The sequence below is a fragment of the Colobus angolensis genome, unplaced genomic scaffold (genome assembly GCF_000951035.1).
Source record: "Colobus angolensis palliatus isolate OR3802 unplaced genomic scaffold, Cang.pa_1.0 Scaffold293, whole genome shotgun sequence".
Lineage (NCBI taxonomy): Eukaryota > Metazoa > Chordata > Mammalia > Primates > Cercopithecidae > Colobus > Colobus angolensis.
Genome location: NW_012116188.1, coordinates 2,437,885 through 2,460,464, shown reverse-complemented (window position 1 = coordinate 2,460,464; position 22,580 = coordinate 2,437,885). Strand labels below are relative to the sequence as shown.

General features: G+C 39.3%; 1 protein-coding gene across 1 annotated transcript in view; it reads left to right on the top strand.

Moving 5' to 3' along the window:
- LOC105516895 overlaps positions 1–22,580 on the top strand; it is a 68,646-nt gene that overhangs the window by 27,258 nt on the left and 18,808 nt on the right. The window contains 3 exon segments of the mRNA XM_011949242.1: positions 832–976; positions 2,503–2,745; positions 6,345–6,459. Coding sequence (XP_011804632.1) covers positions 832–976; positions 2,503–2,745; positions 6,345–6,459 — 503 coding nt within the window.

Genomic DNA, 22,580 nt, shown 5'->3' with positions numbered 1-22,580 from the left:
GTGGAGTTGTAGGTTTCTCACCAACCTTCGCCTCAAGAGATGCCCAGGCTATCTCAAAACTGGCTTGGGAGAATTGCCGAGTACGTAGAAACTGCTGTCCATTCCCAAAGCCATGTAAAGAGAGAGACATACTGTCAGAAACTACCAGTGGAGAGATGAATTATATTTTACTTGGGGGCACCTTCAGAAAATTATCTCTCTAGAAAGAAGTTTCATACCTACTAGTGTTGGGAACAGGCCCCCCAGAATCTGGCCATAAACTGGCCCCAAAACTGGCCATAAACGAAATCTCTGCAGCACTGTGACATGTTCATGATGGCCATAATGCCCACACTAGAAGGTTGTGGGTTTACCAGAGTGAGGGCAAGGAACTCCTGGCCCACCCAGGGCGGAAAACTGCTTAAAGGTGTTCTTAAACCACAAACAATAGCATGAGCGATCTGTGCCTTAAGGACATGCTCCTGCTGCAGATAACCAGCCAGACCCATCCGTTTATTTCAGCCCAGCCCTTTATTTCCCATAAGGGATACTTTTAGTTAATCTAATATATATAGAAACAATGCTAATGACTGGCTTGCTGTTAATAAATACGTGGGTAAATCTCTGTTCGGGGCTTTCAGCTCTGAAGGCTATGAGACCCCTGATTTCCCACTTTACACCTCTATATTTCTGTGTGTGTCTTTAATTCCTCTAGCGCTGCTGGGTTAGGGTCTCCCCGACTGAGCTGGTCTCAGCATACTAGAATGGCAGCTTTTTTAGCAGTCGTCAAAAACTTGACATTCCTTGATCACTGACAGCCTCTGATTTGACTTTTTGTGCAGTGTGTTGAAGATAAGGAAACCCGGAACCTCATTAGGTTGCACAGAGGACTTAAGCCCTTGGCCAGTCTACTCAATAACACTGACAATAAAGAGCAGTTAGCCTCTGTCACAGGGGCAATATGGAAATGTTCCATCAGCAAAGAGAATGTGACCAAGTAAGAGAAGGCGCTTAATATTCTGAAATGAAGATATGGCTTCTGAAACACCTTCTTGTCATTTAATGCCATTCTAGTAAGGAGTTGATTCTAATGTTAGTCATAGAAGTACATTCTGGATGAAGTTAGCCCAATGAAGGGATTCTTAGAATCAAAAAGAATAGAAATTGCCCTCCACCTGGCAATGACTTTTTCTGTGCCTCAGTGGCACTAAGAGGCTTGCTGACATGATCTCTTTATCTTGCCTATGGGCAGCCATTTGAATTAGAAATATCTTTGATATTTTCTGTGGGAATCTATCAAGGAGGGTGGGTGGATTTCCCATGGAATCTTTAGAGATGGAAGTGATTTTATTCTTTTTCCTTTTCTAAAGATAAACAAGATGAATCAGCTAAATGTCAACTAACCAGTTACTCTTTAAAGAGTGGTCATTTTCAAATATGATTTCATAGGATTTGATTTTAAAGTATTTATAAACTTTATGACCATTTGATTTGATTTTCAAATCCATCTCTTCATATTTTTGAGAGTTTACATTCTCAATAATGGGTATTCTGAGGCAGCTTCTCCTTGACTCCACCTGATTATTTCCTTTAACAAGAAATTCACATCCCGACCATTTAACACAAAATAAGTTGACTTAATAAATAAGGCATAGTGAAGACATGGCTAGATTAAAAGTAATCTCGGCTAATGGAATTTTTATCTTAATTAGGAAGTTAGCCGCATCATGGTACTTAAATACTGCTGAAATTTATTAGAAAGAGAAACTAGTAATTTCTCTTTTCTACATTTCTATAATTTCTATACAGTAGTTTCTACTGTATAGAAACTAGTAATTTTCAAATATTTACTTTTATGTAGCATGCTTCCTTTTGAGGGGTGTGTATATGTGTATGTGTGTGTATGTTTATATATATCCATACATATGTGTGTGTGTATATACACACACACACACACATATATATATATATACACACACACATGTGTATCAGAGTGAAATTTTATGACAAGAGAGATGCTAAAATGTATTAGTGGTTAATATGGAAGATACCTGAGAGTGACATTTATTTTTATCCAAGTAGCAGAAGGTACTACTCATTTCCAGAGATTTATTAAACCCAAATAGGTACAATAGAGCCATGTTTGATGGATTTAAAAACAAAAAATACATAACATATAATTTATTAAACATTTAGAAGACTTCATTCAGGTAAAGTAGTCTCTGGAAGACAGGGGGAAAAAAACCCTAGTAGAGTGGAATCTTAGACCCTCAGGTTTAGAAGAAGCTGTGGTTTTCTTAGAGGCTGTACTGCATGGTGATTAAGGGCGCAGGTCTGGAGCAGATGGCTGGGTGTAGATGTCAGCTCTACTATTTACCAAGCTTCAGATTAGCCATTCATTAATGGCGATTAAACCATATCTGCTTCACTGGGGTTTGTAAGGATTGAATGAACATTTAGTAATTTTTAGCTAACCTTATACAAAAAACAATTCTCTCTCTCTCTTTCTTATGGTGAACTTAGGTTTCAGAAATACAAAGTCATTGAAACCTTGGTGGAACTTTCAACAGATCAGCCTGAAGAAGTACTTGTGAATGTGGTTGGGGCCTTGGGAGAATGTTGCCAAGAACATGAAAACCGAGTCATTGTCCGGAAATGTGGTGGCATTCAACCACTTGTGAACCTCCTTGTTGGAATCAACCAAGCTCTTCTTGTGAATGTTACAAAAGCAGTTGGTGCTTGTGCAGTAGAACCTGAAAGTATGATGTAAGTGGCCCTGGAGATGGAAAGATTTTATAAAAGTGTTAGAGAAAACACTTGGGGTCACAGAATAGTGTCATCACTTAGAATTGATGTGCATAAATGATGAAAAATACAGTGTGTCATGTAAATAATCACAAGTTTACCAAATCATGACTTACAGAGCCAAAATATTACCTTATATGAGATGGAGGGCTGAGTTGGGCATATTGGGAGGATTTACAATACACAATAATTAGTTTCCCATGTGGAAACCTTTATTCAATCAACAAAACTTTTCTCTGTCTCCTAGGGAAGTATTATGCATCTATCTAACTAGGCTCTTAGAGAGTTGCAGGTACATTCTCATAGTAGCCTTGTTTCTCACCTACTCAGCAAATGTATTTTGAGCACCTAGCAAGAACTGTGAACTGATGAGGGGAGGAAACAAAGATTTTAAGTGATGGTGTTGCTCCTTATTGTCTAATTAAGAAGAAAAGACAATTTAAGAACAACAGAACAAAGAGAGAGAGAGATATATATAACCATATATAAAGATATCTCTACATGTATATTCATATATTAAAAGATATGTATATTCATATATGTATAAAGACATACATCTTTATATTCTGAAATGATACATATCTTTACTCCAAAAAGGGAGAAACCCAAGTGACTTAAAGTTGCTGTACTAGGGCTCTCCAGAGAAACAGAACCAACAGCTCTGCTTTTGTAACATTCGTATGTCTTTCTGCTGACCTTCTCTCTACTATGACTCTATTGTCCTGCCACTTCCCCTTTTCCAAGATGGTAAAGATAATGATCAATAAATACTGAGGGAACTCAGAGACCGGTGCAGGTGAGGGTCTTCTGGGCCCACTTTTTCTTTCTCTATACTTTGTCTCTGTGTCTCATTTCTTTTCTCAAGTCTCTCGTTCCACCTAACGAGAAATGCCCACAGGTGTGGAGGGGCAGGCCACCCCTTCATCTGGTGCCCAACGTGGGTGCTTTTCTCTAGGTGTGAAGGTACACTCGAGCGTGGTCATTGAGGTCAAGTCGACGAGAGACTCCCGAGTATGTCTACAGTCAGTCTTGCGGTAAGCTTGTGTGCTCGGAAGAACCTAGGGTAACAGTGGGGCAAACTAAGAGTAAATATGCCTCTTATCGCAGCTTTATTAAAATTCTGTTAAAAAGAGGGGGAGTTAAAGTCTTTACAAAAAATCTAATTATGCTATTTCAAACAATAGAACAATTTTGCCCATGGTTTCCAGAACAGGGAACTTTAGATCTAAAAGACTGGGAGAAAATTGGCCAAGAATTAAAACAAGCAAATAGGGAAGGTAAAATCATCCCACTTACAATATGGAATGATTGGGTCATTATTAAAGTAGCTTTAGAACCGTTTCAAACGAAAGAAGATAGCGTTTCAGTTTCTGATGTCCCTGAAAGCTGTGTAGTAGATTGTGAAAAAGAGGCAGGGATAGAATCCACAAAAGGAACAGAAAGTTCACATTGTAAATATGCAGCAGAGCCAGTAATGGCTCAGTCAATGCAAAATGTTGACGATAATCATTTACAGGAGGTGATATATCCTGAAATGTTAAAATTAGAAGAAAAAGGTCCAGAATTAGCAGAGCCATCAGAATCTAAACCACAATGGCCAACTCCTCTTACAGCAACTCAGATGCCTGTAACATTACAACCTCAAATGCAGGTTAAAGAAGTACAAACTCCAAAAGAAGATCAAATACAGAACAAAATGGAGTCTCTTATGTCTACTTCTTTCTATATAGACACAGTAACAGACTGATCTCTCTTTTCCCCACAATGTCTTTGCTACTGTGAATTTTGCTGCCGTAAACATATACATGCATGTATCTTTATGGTAGAATGATTTATATTCCTTTGGGTTTATACCTAATAATGGGATTGCTGGGTTGAATGTTCGTTGTTATAAGTTCTTTGAGAAATCTCCGAACTGCTTTCCACAGTGCCTGAACTAATTTGCATTCCTACCAGCAGTGTACAAGTTTTCCCTTTTCTCCACAACTTTGCCAGCATCTGTTATTTTTCGACTTTTTCATGATAGCCATTCTGACTGATGTGAGATGGTATCTCCTTGTGGTTTTCATTTGCAGTTCTCTAATGATCAGTGATGTTGAACATTTTTCAGTATGCTTGCTGGCCGCGTGTATGTCTTCTTTTGAGATGGATCTGTTCTTGTGCTTTGACCACTTTTCAGTGGGATTATTCAGTTTTTGCTTGTTAATTTAAGTTCCTTATAGATTGTGGATATTAGACTTTTATCAGATGCATAGTTTGCATGTATTTTCTCCCATTCTGTAGGTTTATCTGTTTACTCTGTGGATAGTTTCTTTTGCTCTGCAGAAGCTGTCTTTAGTTTAATTAGGTCTCATTTATTCATTTTTCTTTTGTTGTAATTGTTTTTGCAACAACATGCATAGAGCTGGAGACCATTACCGTAAGCAAATTAATGCAGGGATAGAAAACCAAATACCGCATGTTCTCACTTGTCAGTGGGAAGCAAACACTGAGTACACATGGACACAAAGAAGGAAACAACACACTCCAGGGCCTACTTGAAGGTGGAGGGTGGGTGGGGGGTGAGGATCGAAAAACTACCTATCAGGTACATGCTTATTATCTGGGTAACAAAATAATCTGTACACCAAACCCCCAGATTAACCCACATTAATCTGATATGTAATTTACCTATGTAATAAACCTGCACATGTAACTAAAATAAGAGTTTAGAAAAGAAGGAAAAAAAGTTACTGTATGATGAATAATTTTTCTCATGAAAAAAAGGTTTCTAGAGTCTTTCTAGTCATATTGTTTATACTAACTATAAAAGCATAGACTATCCTCCTGCTTTCCAAAGGCCAAAGGATTCTTGACATACTTTTCCCAAGACTGCCACATTCATTCTCCAAATTTGTTGTACCGTAGCCTCTTTGGAATAATACATAGAGGTGGAAATGTTAAAACCTGGAGGTGGCTCACGCCTGTAATCCCAGCCCTGTGGGAGGCCAAGGTGGGCAGATCATGAGGTCAGGAAATTGAGACCATACTGGCTAACACAGTGAAACCCCGTCTCTACTAAATATACAAAAAAATTAGCCAGGTGTGGTGGCGGGCACATGTAGTCCCAGCTACTCGGGAGGCTGAGGCAGGAGAATGGTGTTTACCCCAGAGGTGGAGCTTGTAGTGAGCCGAGATCATGCCACTGCACTGCAGCCTGGGCAACAGTGCGAGACTCTGTCTCAAAAACAAAACAAAACAAACAAAAAACAGAAACAAATATTTTTACATTTAGGTAACAGTCTGTGTACAGATAATTTAAAAAATTACGTGGCTTGATTTTCAGTTTATGTGAATCATAATCATCATGCAGCTTGTTTTCTGTGTCATGGATTTAAAACTGAAATCAGAGGACTGACAATTCAGCATGTTACCTCTCTACTGTTGATGAAGTTTGCAAATAAAAAAAAAACTAACCAAAATATAAAAAGGAGAAAAAATAATTAAATAAGTGGGTCATTAAAATGTTTGTCTTCACATACTAATGACAGTTTATATCATGATTTTGGGTTCCATGATAGCATAATTGATCGCTTAGATGGAGTTCTTTTGTTGTCCTCCCTGCTGAAAAATCCTCACCCAGCCGTGAAGACCTGCACAGCGTGGGCACTCTGTCCATGCATCGAAAATGCAAAGGTAAGAACGAACTGCAAGTCAGTCTCTTCTAGAATCTCTAATACTATACTGAAAAATGCCACCACAGGTGACTAATTGCTTTCTACTTACTATAAGTCAGATTTATCTGAGGGGAGAGAGTGTTTCACAGTGTTTATGCCAAAATAATTTTGGAGCATTGCCTTTTTTCTGGACAGTTTTAAAATGCAAAGCAAAACTAGCCAAAGACAGCAGTGCTTGCCAAGTTCTAGCTGACTAGTGCAACTGAAGCAAGCATCTCAGGTAAATCAGAGTGAGGACAAGTTGACTGTTCTTTTCTCTTGAGGGATAAGAAAATTGTCTGCATTTACCTGCTATGCAGAGAGAGTGCAGCCATTGGGGACACGTGACTGCTTCTCTTGTCGTTACAGCCTGCAGTGAGAGGGCATTATGTTCTGTGTTGCCTTGAAAAGGTCATATGATTTCAATGAGTCTCATTTTTCTTATCTGTCACTAAAAACAGGAGACCAGAAGTTTCTGAAATCAATTTTAGCCCTTGATTTGCAAATTTAATAATTTTCTTTGAAGATCACTTTTCAGCCCATTTCTCTTAACATTTTTCTATAGGTTTAGAGATTTAAGGACCCTTTGAAGTCCTTGTTGCTGAAGTTATTTCTGTCTGTTGAATTTTTTAAAATTACATTTTAAGTTCTGGGATACATGTGCAGAATATGCAGGTTTGTTACATAGGTATACACATACCATGGTGGTTTGTTCCACCCATCAACCCGTCATCTACATTAGGTATTTCTCCTAATGTTATCCCTCCCCTAGTCCCCCATCCCCTGACAGGCCTGGTGTGTGATGTTCCCTTCCCTGTGTCCATGTGTTCTCATTGTTCAACCCCCACTTATGAGTGAGAACATGCAGTGTTTGGTTTTTTTGTTCCTGTTTAGTTTGCTGAGAATGATGATTTCCAGCTTCATCCATGTCCCTGCAAAGAACATGAACTCATCCTTTTTTATGGCTGCATAGTATTCCATGGTGTATATGTACCACATTTTCTTTATCCAGTCTATCATTGATGGGCATTTGGGTTGGTTCCAAGTCTTTGCGATTATGAATAGTGCTGCAATAAACATATATATGTGCATGTGTCTTTATAGCAGAATGATTTATAATCCTTTGGGTATATACCCAGTAATGGGATTACTGGGTCAAATGGCATTCCTGGCTCTAGATCCTTGAGGAATCGCCACACTGTCTTCCACAATGGTAGAACTAACTTACACTCCCACCAACAGTGTAAAAGCGTTCCTATTTCTCCATATCCTCTCTAGCATCTGTTGTTTCCTGACTTTTTTTTTTTCTTTTTTTTTTTTTTTTTGAGACGGAGTCTCACTCTATCGCCCAGGCTGGAGTGCAGTGGCCGGATCTCAGCTCACTGCAAGCTCCGCCTCCCGGGTTTACGCCATTCTCCTGCCTCAGCCTCCCGAGTAGCTGGGACTACAAGCGCCCGCCACCTCGCCCGGCTAGTTTTTTGTATTTTTTAGTAGAGACGGGGGTTTCGCTGGATTAGCCAGGATGGTCTCGATCTCCTGACCTTGTGATCAGCTTGTCTCGGCCTCCCAAAGTGCTGGGATTAGAGGCTTGAGCCACCGCACCTGGCCTGACTTTTTAATAATAGCCATTCTAACTGGTGTGAGATGGTATCTCATTGTGGTTTTGGCTTGCATTTCTCTAACAATCAGTGATGGTGAGCTTTTTTTCATATGTTTCTTGGCTGCATAAATGTCTTCTTCTGAGAAGTGTCTGTTCATATCCTATGCCCACTTTTTGATGGAGTTGTTTGTTTTTTCTTGTAAATTTAAGTTCCTTGTTAATTTTCTGTCTCACTGATTGGTCTAATATTGAGATTGGGGTGTTAAAGTCTCCCACTATTATTGTGTGGGAGTCTAAGTCTCTTTCTAGGTCTCGAAGAACTTGCTTTATGAATCTGGGTGATCTTGTATTGGGTGCATATATATTTAGGATAATTAGCTCTTCTTGTTGCATTGATCCCTTTACCATTATGTAATGCTCTTTGTCTTTTTTCATCTTTGTTGGTTTAAAGTCTGTTTTATCAGAGACTAGGATTGCAACCTCTGGGTTTTTTTTGCTGTCCATATGCTTGGTAAATATTCCTCCACCCCTTTATTTTGAGCCTATGTGTGTCTTTGCATGTAAGATGGGTCTCCTGAATATAGCACACCAATGGGTCTTGATCTTTATGCAATTTGCCAATCTGTGCCTTTTAATTGGGGCATTTAGCCTGTTTACATTTAAGATTATTATTGGTATGTGTGCATTTGATTCTGTCATTATGATGCTGGCTGGTTATTTTGCCTATTAGTTGATGCAATTTCTTCATACTGTTGATGGTCTTTACAATTTGGTATGTTTTGCAGTGGCTGGTACTAGTTTTTCCTCTCAATATTTAGTGCTTCCTAGGAGCTCTTGTAAGGCAGGCCTGGTGGTGACAAAATCTCTCAGCATTTGCTTGTCTGGATTTTATTTCTCCTTCGCTTAGGAAGCTTAGCTTGGCTGGTTATGACATTCTGGGTTGAAAATTCTTTTCTTTAAGAGTGTTGAATATTGGCCCCCACTCTCTTCTGGCTTGTAGAGTTTCTGCAGAGAGGTCTGCTGTTAGTCCGATGGGCTTCCCTTTGTGGTAACCCAATCTTTCTCTCTGGCTGCCCTTAACATATTTTCCTTCATTTCATCCTTGACAATTCTGATGATTATGTGTCTTGGGGTTGCTCTTCTCGAGGAATATCTTTGTGGTGTTTTCTGTATTTCCTGAATTTGAATGTTGGCCTGTCTTGCTAGGTTGGGGAAGTTCTCCTGGATAATATCCTGAAGAGTGTTTTCCAACTTGGTTCCATTCTCTCCATCACTTTCAGGTACACCAATCAAAAGTAGATTTGGTCTTTTCACATAGTCCTATATTTCTTGGAGGCTTTGTTAGCTCCTTTTCATTCTTTTTAATCTAATCTCTTCACACTTTATTTCACTAAGTTGATCTTCAATATCTGATATCCTTTCTTCTGCTTGATTGATTCAGCTATTGATACTTGTGTGTGCTTCATGAAGTTCTTGTGCAGTTTTTTTCAGCTCCATCAGGTCATTTACGGTCTTCTCTAAACTGGTCATTCTAGTTAGCAATTTCTCTAACCTTTTTTCAAGGTTCTTAGCTTCTTTGCATTGGGTTTGAACATGCTCCTTTAGCTCAGACGAGTTTGTTATTACCCACCTTCCGAAGCCTACTTCTGTCAATTTGTCAAACTCACTCTCCTTCCATTTTTGTTCCTTGCTGGTGAGGAGTTGTGATCCTTTGGAAGAGAAGAGGCATTTTGGTTTTTGGACTTTTCAGCCTTTTTGTGCTGGTTTTTCCTCATCTTTGTGGATTTATCCACCTTTAGTCTTTGATGTTGGTGACCTTTGGATGGGGTTTTTGTATGGATGTCCTTTCTGTTGATGTTGATGCTTTTCCTTTCTCTTTGTTAGTTTTCCTTCTAACAGTCAGGCCCTCTGCTGCAGGTCTGCTAGAGTTTGCTGGAGGTCCACTCCAGACACTGTTTGCCTGTGTATCCTGAGTGGTACCTGCAGAACAGCAAAGATTGCTGCCTGTTCCTTCCTCTGGGAGCTTCATCCCAGAGAGGCACCTGCCAGATGCCAGCTGGAACTCTCCTGTATAAGGTGTCTGTCAATCCCTGCTGGCAGGTGTCTCCCAGTCAAGAGGCATGGGGGTCAGGGGTCCACTTGAGCAGGCAGTCTGTCCTTTAGCAGAGCTTGAACGCTTTGCTGGGAGATCCACTGCTCTCTTCAGAGCCAGCGGGCAGGAACATTTAAGTCTGATGAAGCTGAGCCCACAACCACCCCTTCCCCTGGGTGCTCTGTCCCAAGAAGATGGGAATTTTATCTATAAGTCCCTGACTGGGGCTGCTGCCTTTCTTTCAGAGATGCCCTGCCCAGAGAGGAGGAATCTAGAGAGGCAGTCTGGCTACAGTGGCTTTGTCTAGGTGAGATGGGCTCTGCCTAGTTTGAACTTCCTAGAGGCTTTGTTTACACTGTGAGGGGAAAACCACCTACTCAAGCCTCAGTAAAGGCAGACGTGCCTCCCCCGACCAGGCTTGAGCATGCCAGGTCGACTTCGGACTGCTCTGCTGGCAGTGGGAATTTCAAGCCAGTGGATCTTAATTTGCTGTGCTTTGTTGGGGTGGGATCTGCTGAGCTAGACTATTTAGCTCCCTGGCTTCAGCCCCTTTTCCAGGGGAGTGAACAGTTCTGTCTTGCTGGCATTACAGGCACCACGGGGGCATGAAAAAAAACGCCTGCAGGTAGCTGAGTGTCTGCCCAAACAGCTATCCAGTTTTGTGCTTGAAACCCAGGGCCCTGGTGGTTTGGGCACCCATGGGAATCTCCTGTCTGCAGGTTGCAAAGACCATGGGAAAAGCATAGTATCTGGGTTGGAGTTCACTGTTCCTCATGGCACAGTCCCTTATGGCTTCCCTTGGCTAGGGGAGGGAGTTCCCTGACCTTTTGCACTTCCCGGGTGAGGCGACACCCCACCCTGCTTCAGCTTGCCCTCCATGGCTACACCCACTGTCTAACCAGTCCCAATGAGATGAGCTGGGTACCTCAGTTGGCAATGCAGAAATCACCGGCTTTCTGCGTCAATCTCGCTGGGAGCTGCAGACCAGCGATGTTCCTATTTGGCCATCTTGCCCAGGTCCTGTTGAATATTTGTATATAAAGGATAGTTCTATAATAAATTTAACTTGACTCTAAATATCATCCTAAATATATTATTTTTTAAAAGGGAATTGTAATGTGTGTTTGGAATAGAGGAGACCTATTATAAACTCATTAATAGAATCATTTGTTATCACAGCAAAAAAATTTGAAAGATCCCAAATCTTTACAGAAATCACTCTATGTTCTACAATGCAGCAATGAAAATCAATGTATTTTGGCAATGTATTCGTCAATATCAATACATATCACAAATATATTAAACAAAATAAACTTGCAGAAATAGATATATGATTCCTATTCAATTTCAAATACATTTTTTAAAGTGCCAAATTTAAATAATGTTGTTTAGAGAGAAAGGAAGAAGCCAACTGGGCAAAGATTGATATAAATCCTTGAAAGATAATCTTCATCAGTCACTTTAATCAGCCCAGTCCTTCATTCATAAATTTAAACAATCAAAGATCACTACATATTTAAGGAATACTAACCATCTTAAAGACACACGCCCACATGAACTAGCAGAACTGACTTCAGAAGAAACAGAGATAATGTAAGGAATGAAATAACTTTAAAATTAATATTCTCAGAAACACCTAAGGGTTCACATAAACTGTTATTAAAAATTCATAGGCTTAAATGTGTTTTTTTTTTGAAATTGAAAATATATTTGGCACAACCACAAATGATGAATACTAAGATGAATATGGCTAAATAATTGCAACTAACATAATAATAATGAAAGGCCTTTCCTAGAAAAGGATGTTATAGATATTGATTAACTCTTGATGGCCATTGAAAATCTGTATTTAAATGTTGAATTTAATATTATCATTGGTGAGTTGCCATTTTGATAGATACTATTTCTGCTTAGTGCTGTTATTACATGTAAAGTGTGTCTTGTCTTCTTATGAATTTCAGCTCCAAATCTCTCTAATTATCTATTATTGGGCTTAAAAGATTTTTCAGTATTTTCATATTCATTATTCTCCAGTAGGCTTTCTTTCCTGAATATCTGGCTGGTCTCCTATGCAAGCAGCCTAAAATACGACCCAGTCCACCTTTCTCTTTGCTCTTGGCCCCAAGGTCTAAACTAGATCCTAGGCTGCTGAAAGAGCTTCTTCCTGTTCCATTTCTCTTGAACTTCACCTACCCTCAGAATACTCCCTGCCTCCAGCCCTCTTCTTACTCGTCTTGAGGGAAAGCCAGGCTTCTGAAAGAGATCTCTCTGCTTGATCACATCTCTCACCAAGAACTGCCCTCTCTTGTATGCATTTATTGTTGAGGCAACATGAACATTTGAAGAATTGTCAACAAGGAAGTGACATGAGCCACATGGCTAATTAGAAAGTTAGCCATGTAAGAGTGGGTGACAAATTAAGCTATTACAGTAGTTCAGATGAAAATGATTAAAATTTGACCTGGCACCATGGCAGTGTGGATGAAGAGAAGAGACAATATAAGAAAGAATTGAAAAGTAGAATCAGGAATTGGTCAGTGATTGGATGTTTGAATTTCGGGGTTTTTTTCTTTAATGTTGACAGTTAGGAACATGATAGGATTTTTACCAAACATGGGAATAACATAGTCTGAGGAAAAGATGATGGAGTTGCCTTCCTCCAAGTAGATATGTCCAGTCATTTGAATACATGAATCTGGATGTCAGGAGAGAATTCTGGATGGAGATATATGCGTACGGTCATCAGCCTGTAGGAGGTAGTGGAGGTCTAAGAGTAGATGGAAGGGAGAGGGAGTGGAGTGAGAGGAGACCACCAATGACAGAGTGAAGTAAAGGAGGAAGGCAGGTGGGTGGGAAGGGGATGGGAAAATCAGGAAAACTTGATTACAAAAAAACCAAGAAAGGAGAGAAATCAAGAGGGAGGGAGAATGTTCAACAGTATTATTTACCCCTAAGAGGACAATTTCCCTTGAAAAATGAAAAGAGTACATTAAATACAGGAATTAGGTGGTCATGGTCTTAGCCATTTCCACTGAGAGGTGAGAGTTTAAGCTGAATGGCACTGGAGCGAAAAATGAATTGAGGGGAGGAAATAGAGGAAAAGAGGATTCATAGTTTGTTCTAGAGGCTCAGCTATTAAGAGAAGGAGGCTATTATGAAACCCAGAAGATAACTCAGGTTTAGAAAATGATAAACATGGAAGAGGCATGTGTGTGTGATTGTGTGTGTGTATCTATATATCTATATCTATATACCTATATCTATCTCTCTAGAGAGAGTGCACACACACAAGCACAGATGGAGAAAAAAGGGCAGGCATGGCTCTCACTGTTCCTTAATCCTATAAGCACATTGCTCTGAGTACTGTAAATGATTTCTAGAGCACCAAGCAAAAGGATGGTTCTAGAATGTCTAATTCCTGAGGGTGAGTCCAGGAAGAACAAAACCAGAAGAGCAAGAAGAGAAAGGAATACTGAAACAGGCACCTCCTTATTTCACCCAGACAACAAATGCATGGCCTACTTATCTATCTGTCTGTCTATCTTTCAATCAATCATCCATCTATTACCTGTCAATCTATGTCTTTGAATTTGAATATTACCTACCCATTGATATCTTTGAATTTGAATCCAGAAGTGAGAAAGTTATCAAAGGGATCCTAATTAATACCTTGATATGAATTTAAAAAATCAAAGTCAGACTTTTCCTAGCAGATTACTAATTTGGCTGATTATTTCAACAGTGAGCACTGACTTTTATGATTAGGTAATAAGGAAGATATTTCCATATATGGAATTAACTATTCAGGGACAAAACTTCATTGACATGTATAATATAGAAACATAAATCTTTGTGGCTAAATGTATGATGAACAGTTTTATATGTCAATTCAAGACAGATGAAGAAGATACACAGCTTTTCAAAAGTGCATGGAGATATGTGAGCAGAATGTTGAAGACACTTGTCTAGTAAATGCTTGAAATGAGAAAGAGGGAAATTTAAAGCATCTTTCCTTAAGAAAGTGGCCTGATTTGCAAGTCTCTTTCTTCTTAAAAGGTCCTATTTTCAGGGTCAGAAGCTGAATATTATATTCGTCTCCCACCTTGCATCCTTCTACAACAAATTGCTTTCTTCCAAGGCAGAAGGGTACTTCAGGAATAGAATATGATGGAGGTCATGTGCTCGGAAAGGCAAGAGGAAAGAAAGCACATTTATAATGTTTAAGAATAGCATCTCATTATTTACACAGATCCCAATCAAACCATGGTTAGGGTAATTCTATCTAATAGCACTTTGCATGATGATGAAAAGGTATTGTTCACATATGGCAACTACTAGCCACATGTGACTACTCAGTGCTTGAAATGTGACTGGTAGGGCCAAAGAACTAAATTTTTAGTTATATTCAGTTTTAATTAAAGTTTAGGCCAGGCGTGGTGGCTCCTGCCTGTAATCCCAGCACTTTGGGATGCCGAGGCAGGAGGATAGCTTGAAGCCAGGAGTTCAAGACCAGCCTGGCCAACACGACAAAACCCCGTCTCTACTAAAAATACAAAAAGTAGCCAGGCCTGGTGGCACATGCCTGTCATCCCAGCTACTCGTGAGGCTGAGGCACAAGAATCATTTGAATCCAGGAGACTGCAATTGTAGCGAGCCTAGATTGCTCCATTGCACTGGGCAACAGAGCAAGGCTCTGTCTCAAATAAAAAATAAAAATAAAAAAGTTTAGTTACATGTGGTCAGTGGCTATCGTTTTGGTGCCCAGGTCTGAGATATGCAAGTAATAGAGAGTTGTTTTTGTAAGACATCTGCTACAAAAAGTGGTAAACCTCAAGAATTAAATGAGTTTGTATGTGCTTACATGTTTGTTTAGTTTTAGAAACTAAAGAAAAGCAAAGAAAAAAAATCACCTGTAATTTTAGTGCTTGAGGATAACTTCTTTTTTTTTTTTTTTTTGAGATGGAGTCTCATTCTATCACCAGGCTGGAGTGCGGTGGTGCAATCTCGGTTCACTGCAACCTTTGCTTCCTGGGTTCAAGCGATTCTCCTGCCTCAGTCTCCTGAGTAGCTGGGATTACTAGGTGCGTGCCACCACACCCAGCTAATTTTTGTATTTTTAGTAGAGACGGGGTTTCACCATATTGGTCAGGATGGTCTCAATCCCTTGACCTCGTGATCTGCCCACCTTGACCTCCCAAAGTGCTGGGATTACAGGTGTGAGCCACCGCGCCCGGCCGGGGATAACTTCTATTAAGAGCCAACAGTTGTTTTTTTTTTTTTCTTACCGATGACTAGTGAGTCTCTTTCTAATTCTCTCTACATGTCTTTCCATATCCCTGTCTAATTTTCTTTGGCTATATAGTATTGTATTGTATGGATATGTCATAATTCATTTACGTAATTAAGTTTCCAGTGTTAAGGAACAGTGACGTTGAGTGAAACAAAAATTTCATTTGAAGCCGGGCAAAGTGGCTCACACATGTGACCCCGGGACTTGAGAGGCCAAAGAGTGAGGATTGCTTCAACTCAGGATTTTGAGGTCAGCTGGGGGAGCATAGGGAGACCCCCTTCTCTACAATAAATGGCTTTTTTTTTAAATGCACATGCCTGTGGTCCCAGCTACTCTGGAGACTGAGGTGGGAGGATTGCTTGAGCCTGGGAGTTTGAGGCTGCAGTGAGCCATGATCATGCCACTGCACTCTAGCCTGGGCAACAGAGCAAGACTGTCAAAAAAACCAAATTCATTCCAGCCTTTCTAGAATGTTCCACATAGGGAGAGAAAATAGTTACCTCTGACCTTTTGATAAAAATTTTAGCATAGCTCCCCATGGATTGGTTTTATCAGTAACATTATATCATAAGTTAATCAGTGGTGATTTTCTTGGTGGTACAAAAAATAATAGTTTATTTTACAATCAATTGCTTTTTGGATTGGTGGAAAATAATACGGCCAAAGATACATGTAAATGTATATCCATGGAGGTTATGTGTACTTGGAATTTTTTTAAGGTCTCATGTTGTATTTATATCACTATCCAAAACTTTTCCTACTTGGTTATATTGAATTTAGCATTTTCAGTGAATATTTTGTATGTTCTCTTATTTGTAGATGAATTAAAATTGTTTTGTAATATGGTTATTTATTTATTTATTTATTTATACATGTATTTTTTTAGAGACAGGGTCTCACTCTTGGCCCAGGCTGGAGCACAGTGGCACATTTGCTCACTACAGTATCAATCTCCTGGGCTCAAGCAATCCTGCTGCCTCAGCCTCCAGAGTAGTTGGGACCCCAGGCCTGAGCCACCATGCCTCGCTAATTTTTTCAGCTCAGTATATAGTCTTGCTCTGTTGCCCAGGGTGGTCTCAAACTCCTGGCTCCATATGATCCTCCCACCTCGGCCTCCCAAAGCACTGGGATTACAGCCCTAAGCCACCACACCCAGCCTTCTAATAAGGTTATAAATTCTGAGGGAGAGTAGGGATGGGAAACTTTTTTTTTAATGTGCTGGGACATCCAGCTTGCAATGAAACAGTGAAACTAGAAGAAGAGATCCTACCAGATAGTATAGCACTTTCTTTCTCCCCTTCACTGCCCCTTTCCTATTTAGATCAGTTAATGACTCAGCTTTCTAGGAAAGAATTGCCTTTTATTTTGTACGGAAGCATTTCAACATTGTTTTCCCATACAATGCTTTTGCAAGTAACTTTAGACTTATTAACTTATGAGTCATAGGATTTGGCATCATTTTGAAATAAATAACATCTTTGTTTGGATTAATGGCACTGACAGTAATGCTGCAGAAACCAGCCATTGTTAATTATAGCTGAGAGCCACATGAAAGGGAAGAAAGCACCAGCTATGCCTTTAGACAAAATGTTGCTACTTCAGGGCCTCTGCCACGTCTGTCAGGCATTATAAAACCTAAGTTTGCCATGTGTATGTGTGTGCATGTGATGTGGACATGGCAAAATGTCAACTGTCCAAAACAGATGTTATCCATTTTTTATATTATCAAACACATTAGAACACATTTTCAGATGTATCTGTTAAGAAAATAAGATGTGAAAATTGCTTCTAGTGAATGTAGTACATCTTTTCCTTCCTTCCTTCCTTCCTTCCTTCCTTCCTTCCTTCCTTCCTTCCTTCCTTCCTTTTCTTTCTTTCTTTTTTTTTAATGTGCTGGGACATCCAGCTTGCAATGAAACAGTGAAACTAGAAGAAGAGATCCTACCAGATAGTATAGCACTTTCTTTCTTTCTTTCTTTCTTTCTTTCTTTCTTTCTTTCTTTCTTTCTTTCTTTCTTTCTTTCTTTCTTTCTTTCTTTCTTTCCTGTTTTTGAGACTGAGTCTGGCTCTGTCACCCATGCTGGAGGGCAGTAGTGCAATCTCGGCTCACTGCAACCTCTGCCTCCTGGGTTGAAGCGGTTCTCTTGCCTCAGCCTCCTGAGTAGCTGGGATTATAGGCATGCACCACCACACCTGGCTAATTTTTGTACTTTTAGTGGAGACGGGATTTCACCATGTTGGTCAGGCTGGTCTCAAACTCCTGACCTCAAGTGATCTGCCCACCTCAGCCTCCCAAAGTGCTGGGATTACAGGTGTGAGTTACCACGCCCAGCTGTAGTACATCTTTTCTGGCTGGGAAATATTTAAAGCTGCCTATCAGTGACTGAGCCAGGCAACCAAGTAGCAGAATCAAAGACTTCAGTAATTATGGGATAATTGAGAGAAATAAAGATTCATAGTCTAAGTTGGCATTGCCTTTGCATTGTAATTATTTTGTTATTAAATGCATAAAACACATGGAATGTGGGATTTTCGTAATAAGAAATATTGACCTTTTGGGTAGTAGACTAATGTTTCAGTTAAAAAGTTTAAAACTTGACTTCATTTTGGAGAAAGTAAGTATGTAATAGTTATTGATAGCTTATTGGTGATAAATAAAATGTACTAGGTGAAACAGATATGTTTTTCCAGCTTACAAATTATCTGTCCATTCGTTATCTGATTGGAAAATCGGAGTGTGAAATGTAAATCTGTTTTATGATCTTTGTAAAATTCGAAAGAATTTAAGACAGGAAATAAGCAGCTTCACTTAGAAAGCTGCATGGTCTTTTTTAGTCTATCAAGAACCCTAGAACAAAAGGTCAAACTAAAGTAAACTAATCATAAAAAATAATCTGCATGTTTTAAAATAAATTTTATTTGAACATTTACCATTTAAGATATTTTCTGTGTTAGGTCTAAAAAAAGTTCTTTATTCCTATTAAGATTGCTAAAAAGGACAGAGATCCTAAGATTCAACCTCTGTAGTGATGTTCTGTGTAAATTTCAAGAACTGTAAGTCTGGTTGCAGATTAATAACTGCTTTGTGAAAAATGTGAGAGATTTGTAAATGGAAGTGAAAAACTTTCTTTCAAGCTGAACGATCACATTTTTGGAGAAAAATGGTGGTTGAACAGGTGTTCAGTATTATGAAGTTGTGATATAAAGAATGCAAACAAATCTGGCAAAAATCCATGTATTAAATTCTTCATTCTTAAGAAGCAAAACTCTCTGCTGCAGAAAGTCAACTCAAATTTGTACTCCATGAACATTAAGATACTGAAAAATATGAAAGTTCATATAAAAATGTAATTGTGTCATATCACGTAATTACTTTCATGCCTTTTGCTAACATTTGTAAGAATGATTTTTTCTTGAAATATCATTGCATTTTTAATATCATTTGTTTTGTGAATATCACAAGATAGTGTTTAATTTTCTTAATTCTGTTTCCTTTCATTAATGATTTTTTTAAAGTTTTTATTAAGAAAAAATAGGCACTCAACTATGTTTGCATTTTCATAAGAAGTGATTAGTATAATTCATATTAATGTATGATCACTATTTCCTTATGAATTAGATAGAAAACAGGTATTCTTATTTTGGAATAAATACTCTGAATGTATAATAAGTCAGTTGTTGGATTAGGAAGAAAACTCAATATGTCTTTCAAACCAGTAATATATATCCATGAGATCATTTGGCCTTGTAACCTTCCTAAACTTAATTTTGCTGCTTGTTGAGACAGTGTCTGGTTTTGATCTTGAAGAAGAAAAAAAAAAAACTCTAGTAATTTGAAAACCAATGACCTAAAGTTCTGCTTAACCATGAGACTGTTAGACTGTGAGGATGCATAATTGCAAAGCTGCAATCGTCATTGAGTACACAGGGCTGGGAGACTGGAAGTCCGTGGGAGTGTCCGTGTGGGAGACTGTGAGATCAGAATGTGGGACAGTGGGACAGTGGGACTAAGGGACAGCACACCAAAATGTGGGACTGCAGAGACTTTGAGGTTGTGGAGCTTCAACACCACTAGTAGAGACCCATGAGATCATAAGACTAAAAGACAGTGGGATTGGGAAATCCCTCTCCATTTTCCAGCCTGGCTCCCCAGCTTTCTTACTGAGCAAGATTCCTGTGTGAGAGAATCACTTATGATGATTATCTCTGTGCTTGGGAATTATTCTGATTTGAATTTGATATGCTGTGTCCATCAAAGTGTGGCTGTTTTCTCTTCTTTCAGGCAGACTGTCCTCCAGCATGCCTGCTTCTCTACCCAACAAGCCCCTGGTTTAGCAACTGCCCCAAGTGTGAAATTTTCAAGCGATTCTCCTGCCTCAGCCTCCAGAGCAGCTGGGACTACAGGTGCCAGCCACCATGCTCGGTGCAGCCTCTTTTATAAGGTCCTTAATTCTACTCACTAGAGTGCTATCCTCATAACTTAATCATCTCCTAAAGGTCCCACCTCTTAATATTATTACATTGACAATGAAGTTTCAACACATGAATTCTGGAGGGGACATAAACATTCAAACCATAGCATTTGGACTTAGGAAGTTGAAAAAACTCTCCGGGTAATTCCAATGTAAAGTAAAATTTGAGAACCATTGTCTTGAAAACTATTTTCTGCCTCCCAAAGGAATTATTTTAGACATAAGAATGCTCAGATAAATTATTTACTTCAAGACATCCAGGTAGCGCAATTTGTTTCTCTAAGTATTACATATTATTTGTTAACTACTGGGAACAGAACAAGGATCTTATTGTGATAAAGGAACACAAACAAACACTCTGTGCTTGATGACATATAGGCTGTATTGAGGATTTTTACAGGATTTAATTTATTAAATATACTTTTTTTGTCCCTACTGATGAAGCAGCCAGAGAATTGGGAAGTCATTAGACGCTGTGAGGTCAACTCCAGAGGAGCAAAACTGATTTGGAATTTGCTTGTTGAACTGATCTCATCAGTTTATATTCCCTCAGACACAGCTAATACTCGTTCCTTTCAAGTGTTTGTAACTATGGCTAAGTATTTTAAAGTTAAAATCCCCTTTTTTATTTATCACCATTCAACAAATATTTATTGAATGTTCACTGAGTGATAGACATAAGTCTGTATCCCAAGGGAGAATCAAAGAACAAGAAGACTGGGTCTCTTTGTCCTGGAAGAGCTCATGAATTAACGGGGGAAGTATCTGTAAGACAATTGTTACAACATAAAGAACAAAAGACTACAGATGCTTTTAGCTGTGAATGACCACATCAGATTTTAGGATTAGTTAATTCTGCAGCTCAACAATGTCATCAGGGAACATGCGTATAGAGGAGATGAGTTGTAACACGGTAAGCACACTGGAAAGTGTGCTTGGACAAACCAAAGCGTAGCTGACCCCGGTTATATTCCTTTCGATTTTGCCGTTCTTGCTGTGACCTGTGATGATTCCTGCCTATAAGTAGGAGAACTCCCAGAGGATTCCTTGGAGACATCATCTCAGACCTCATTGCCCATAATTGGGCCCTGAGCAAATAATTGGCTGCTATTAGAAGTTGAGTTACAGTTTGCAGGTCTAAGTAGGAGTTTGTGGGAGTTTAAAAGGGCATCCCAGTAAAGAAATAACAGATTCAAAGATGTACAGGAACCTGGCACTTCAAAAGACAGTATCCCAGGAGGCTGGAGTGTAGAGTATGCCAAGGAGAAGACTGGGAGAGAAGAGAGTGAGTTTGGGTCAGATCAGGAAAATGCCTGAATGTCATACTAATGATTATTCTGAAGAAAAATGAAGCCAATGGAGGATTTTAAGACATTGACAGCCCTTTCGTTAATGTCCTTCTAGACTTTTTGGAGATCTGACATTCATTCTCAAGTCAAGGTTCTGGAAACCTTCCATGTTTATAAAAGTTTTATACTTTCAACTACTTTTTTTTTTTTTCACTTTGAAGGTCATTTTGAGTCAATATTAGAACACTGATTTGCATTTTCTCTCCTTGAGTAGCTTAGAGGTGTTACTCCCTTTCTCTCATCATCAAACATCACTATTGAAAAGTCTAATGCGCCGGCAAGGCGCAGTGGTTCATGCCTGTAATTTCAGCACTTTGGGAGGCCAAGGCTGGCGGATCACGAGATTGAGACCATCCTAATGCATAGAAATGTAATAAGCTAACAGTGTAGAAGACAATTGAAAATATAATCATTTCTTTAGTATTACATATAAATCTTTATTGTAGAACTTTACAAAGAATGGCAATTAAGTATTTTCCAAATAAACTTATGAATACATCAGAATTTAGAAGTATGTCCTATCAGAAATTATATTTATATTTATTATTGAGAACCAGGCCACCAATATTGCTGGTGTTACTTCTCATAGCACACGGGTAAGGCAATGTGTTATGGAGAGAAAGTGGCTTCGCCCTAACACTTGGGTAGAACCTGACTCATCTCCTGCCTTCATCATTTATTAGGAGTTTAGTTTGGTTTGTTGTACCCACAGTGAAAGCTTCCTTCTAAGGCTGTGAGTTTGCAAACAATCAAATTCAATTGAATGTTAATTGAGCATCTACTGACTGCTAGAAAGTGGCATAGGTACCAGACATACAACAGTGAACGAGACAGAAAGAGTCCTCGCCCTCCTGGAACTCACAGTTCAGGATCAAAGGCAAACAAAGAAACCATAACTACACGGAGTGATAGGTAGAACCAGATGTTGTGGAAGTGCCACTTAACCCACACTTGAGGTTCAGGAAAGGTTTCCTGAACAAAAGTATACCTTGGTTGGTAGCTGAAGATGTGTAGGAATTCTCAAGCTAAAAGGAAGATAGACAGAAAAGGTTTGTGCAGACTTGTGGAGACATGCACATTTGAGGTCATGAAACCTGAGGACTACTTCATAAAGTAATGTTCCCAATACTGGCTAGAGAGTTGTTTTTTTTTTTTTTTTTTTGAGACAGTCTTGCTCTGTTGCCCAGGCTGGAGTGCAGTGGCACCATCTCGGCTTACTGCAAGCTCCACCTCCCAGGTTCAAGTGATTCTCCTGCCTCAGCCTCATGAGTAGCCGGGACTACAGGCATCTGTCACCA